The 3,460-nt window shown below is 49.2% G+C and overlaps 1 protein-coding gene across 3 annotated transcripts in view; it reads left to right on the top strand.

The window, feature by feature from the left end:
• The window catches only part of PTPRG (protein tyrosine phosphatase, receptor type G), a 642,217-nt gene that overhangs the window by 551,397 nt on the left and 87,360 nt on the right, over nt 1-3,460 (top strand). For all 3 annotated transcript variants that reach the window (XM_015593756.2, XM_025050798.1, XM_025050799.1), the window contains exon 12: nt 793-1,573. In XM_015593756.2, coding sequence (XP_015449242.1) covers nt 793-1,573 — 781 coding nt within the window. The remainder of the gene's footprint in view (nt 1-792; nt 1,574-3,460) is intronic.

Genomic DNA, 3,460 nt, shown 5'->3' with positions numbered 1-3,460 from the left:
AAGTTTGGACACAGGCAGCTCCGCAACATCTCTGCGCCTCGGTTTCCTCATCTGGAAAACTGAGTGATGATCATGTGTGCCTCCAGGGTAGCCTGGGAAGCCCCAGCACATGGTGGCCGTTGTTAATGGAACTCTGACGTTTGTCATGTACGTGGACAAAGATAAACCCAGAGACTCTGAAGGGCACAGCAGCTATACAGTACACCACGTGGAGATGCAGGACTGTAAACTTGCAGTGTTGACTGCGGCTCTTGCCCCTGACCCAGGCACCGCAGACATGGGCAGGCCACTTTCCTTCTTTGTCCTTTCACTTCCTCATTGTCAGGTGGTGGAACCAGATCCTGGAGGACCTCTCTGGACCTAAGAGCTGTGTGTTCTCCACGAGTGCCAGTGATATCTAAAAAAGCTCCTGCCTCGTCCAGTGTCACCCAAGAACAGTTGACCATCTGATGTTGCCAAGTTATTATTCATCCGATATTTTTCTTTCAGCCAACTTTAATGCTACTCACTTTTTTTGCCATTTAGCCTCCTCCTGAGCAATAGCAATGAAAAGTTGGGTTTGATATGCTAGTTAAAAGTAATTTTAAAAACATTATGACCAGAGAGGGTTGTCCACGGATCTCCTGTTGTCAGCTTTGACACCATGCTTTGGAAGACTCCGTGAGTAAAATGAAAAGGTAGCAAAACCCTTTGAGGGTCGTAACCAGGGCTCATTCCCTGTCGGATTTACTGACACTTCTCTGCTTTCTTTTCTTTTGTCCCTTCCCTCAACCCTTGGGTGACCCTTTCAAGCCTACAGCCTCTCCTGCCTCTTCCGCCGACATGGCCCCCATCAGCTCGGGGTCTTCAACCTGGACATCCTCTGGCATCCCCTTCTCATTTGTTTCCATGGCGACTGGCATGGGCCCATCCTCCAGCGGCAGCCAGGCGACAGTGGCCTCGGTGGTCACCAGCACGCTCCTGGCTGGCCTGGGATTCAGCGGCGGCGGCATCTCTTCCTTCCCTAGCACCGTGTGGCCCACGCGCCTCCCCACGGCCGCTTCGGCCAGCAAGCAGGCCGGGAGGCCAGTCCTGGCCACCACAGAGGCCGTGGCCTCTCCGGGCCCAGATGGCGATTCGGGACCGACCAAGGACAGCGAGGGCACTGAGGAAGGGGAAAAGGATGAGAAAAGTGAGAGTGAGGATGGGGAGCGGGAGCATGAGGAGGAGGGGGAGAAGGACTCCGAGAAGAAGGAGAAGAGTGGGGTGGCCCACGCGGCCCAGGAGCGGAGCCAGACAGAGCCCACCCCCGCGCCCTCATCTCTCAGTGGAACTGCCCAGCCGGGGGCGCATCAGACTATACCTGGGCCCCTGCAAGACCACACCACTGCCCCCACTGACCGGTCCGATGACACAAGGGACGCCGACCGTGGCCTGGACTCCAATTCGGTCACCTCCACCCAAGTGCCCCCCACAGTCACAGAGGAACGCTATGAAGGGAGTGATCCCAAGAGGCCTGAAATGCCATCTAAAAAGCCTATGTCCCGAGGAGACCGATTTTCTGAGGATAGCAAATTTATCACTGTTAATCCAGGTAAGTCGCCCATCCTCATTCGAGGCTCCATGCTGCTGTGAATAGTCTTTTCCTTTAAAAAATAATTGGGGTAGGGTATGAAGATCCAGAAAGTACTCAACATTTCTGGAATGGTGTGCTTCCTTAGCATGAAAGATTTGTGTGCGTGTGGATGCGTGTCTCTCTGTATATATTATTCCAATAAGAATAACCTACTTTCTTATTGTTGCTGGAATCGGTGTTGCCTTTATATTTATATTGTTTCCTGCTAAAATCTACTTTCCTCAGAATAACTCCAAGGACTTCAACCACACAATGAAGTAAGTGAATAAGGAAGATATCAGTCTTAAGAAATATATGCATTAAGATTTAATTCCTTATTCATTTATTCAACACCTGTATTTATGGACTGCCTGTTTGGTGCCGGGCACTGGGCTGGGTGCTAGCCCAGGCGAGCATGGTCCCTGCCTTTTGAAGCTCACAGTATAAAGAAGAAGACAGAGATGACGGCTAGGTAGAGCACACGCCTGGAAGTTAGGAAGCAGCAATGTTCGAAAGCAAGCAAGCGAGTTAGCTGGCAAGCCAGGAAACTAGTTAATTAAACTGGAGATTGTGAAACGGTAATAGAAGAAATAAACAGGGCGCTGCCAAAGAGAGTAGTGAGGAGGGCAGGGACCTACCTAAGAAAGGCCACTCTGGGGAGGCGACGTTTACAGTAAAACCTAAAGAATGAGAGGCTTCATTGTGGGGAGAGGTGGCATTAGCACACCGTCCCAACCTAAGAAATAGGGCTCTCTATCTCAGAGCCCCGTTCGCAGTGTCGATTACCCAGTTTGTAGATGGCGAGACCAGGGCAGAGCTGGTCAGGCCTCTGCTGTGAGGACGTGATCCTCATCACCCTGACCGGTGGCAATTTTGTCGCTCTGTCGTGTGCTCAAATGTTAATGATCCATCCTGATAGATTCCGCAAGGAAGCCTCGAGCATCGGGGGTTGTTATTGTTGTGAGGGGTTTTCTTAATAAGTAATTCTTCCTTTTGCCAGACTACAAGATGTTTAGCAACAATTTTTTTTTGCATCTAAGCTGTTGTGGAGTTATAAGAGTGCAAAAAAAAAAAAAAAGCAACTGGTAAATATTTATTTGCTTTTGCACTTGTAAACATTAAAATTCATCTAAAGCTGAGATCTCGTATGTTAAGATACAACTTAGAATAAATTTTCATGTTTTCAATTACTTTCCTCCTTAAAGCTGGTGTGGACTCATTTTTTTGAAGTGTGGGCCTCTTATGGGTGTTGCTCAGTTTGTCCTGATTTTAGGGGAAGTTGCAGAGTAGCCTTCTGAAGAATTGAGTGAAGGAAATATCGGGCCACTTGTGAAGCTGTGTGAAGCCAGTTCTCTCTAGGAATTGCTGTGAAAAAAGTTGGATTTCTTACATTTGAAGATATTAAAGAAATATTTATGAAGTACCCACTGTGTACCAGGCACTGAATTAGACGATGGGACTAGAACATAGGTCAAGACAGGCCTCTGTGCTCCTGGGGCTTAGGTGGGGAGCTTGAGAATATTCCAGGAAATAGATGCATAACTTCAAATAGCGTTAACTGTTAGAGTTGGGGAGAAGGACAGTGTAGCATCGAGTGGTCAAAGAATTACTTTTAAGCAGAGACTCAAGTGTCGAGGAGGAGCTAGCCATTGCAGAGGTCCATGGAAGAGCCTTCTAGATTGTGGGGACAGCAGATCTGGATGCCCTGAAGTGAAGATTAACATGGATCAGTGTGTGGGGGCTGCAGAGTCAGGAGGAGGGACTGGGAGACGAGTCCAGAGACAGGCAGCGCTCAGGTCGGAAAGGGGCTTGCCAGCCGTGCCGAGGGATCGATTCTGACTGCAGTGGGAAACCAGTGTGGATTTC

This window comes from Pteropus alecto, unplaced genomic scaffold (genome assembly GCF_000325575.1).
Source record: "Pteropus alecto unplaced genomic scaffold, ASM32557v1 scaffold75, whole genome shotgun sequence".
NCBI lineage: Eukaryota > Metazoa > Chordata > Mammalia > Chiroptera > Pteropodidae > Pteropus > Pteropus alecto.
This window is presented reverse-complemented; position numbering and strand designations above follow the sequence as displayed.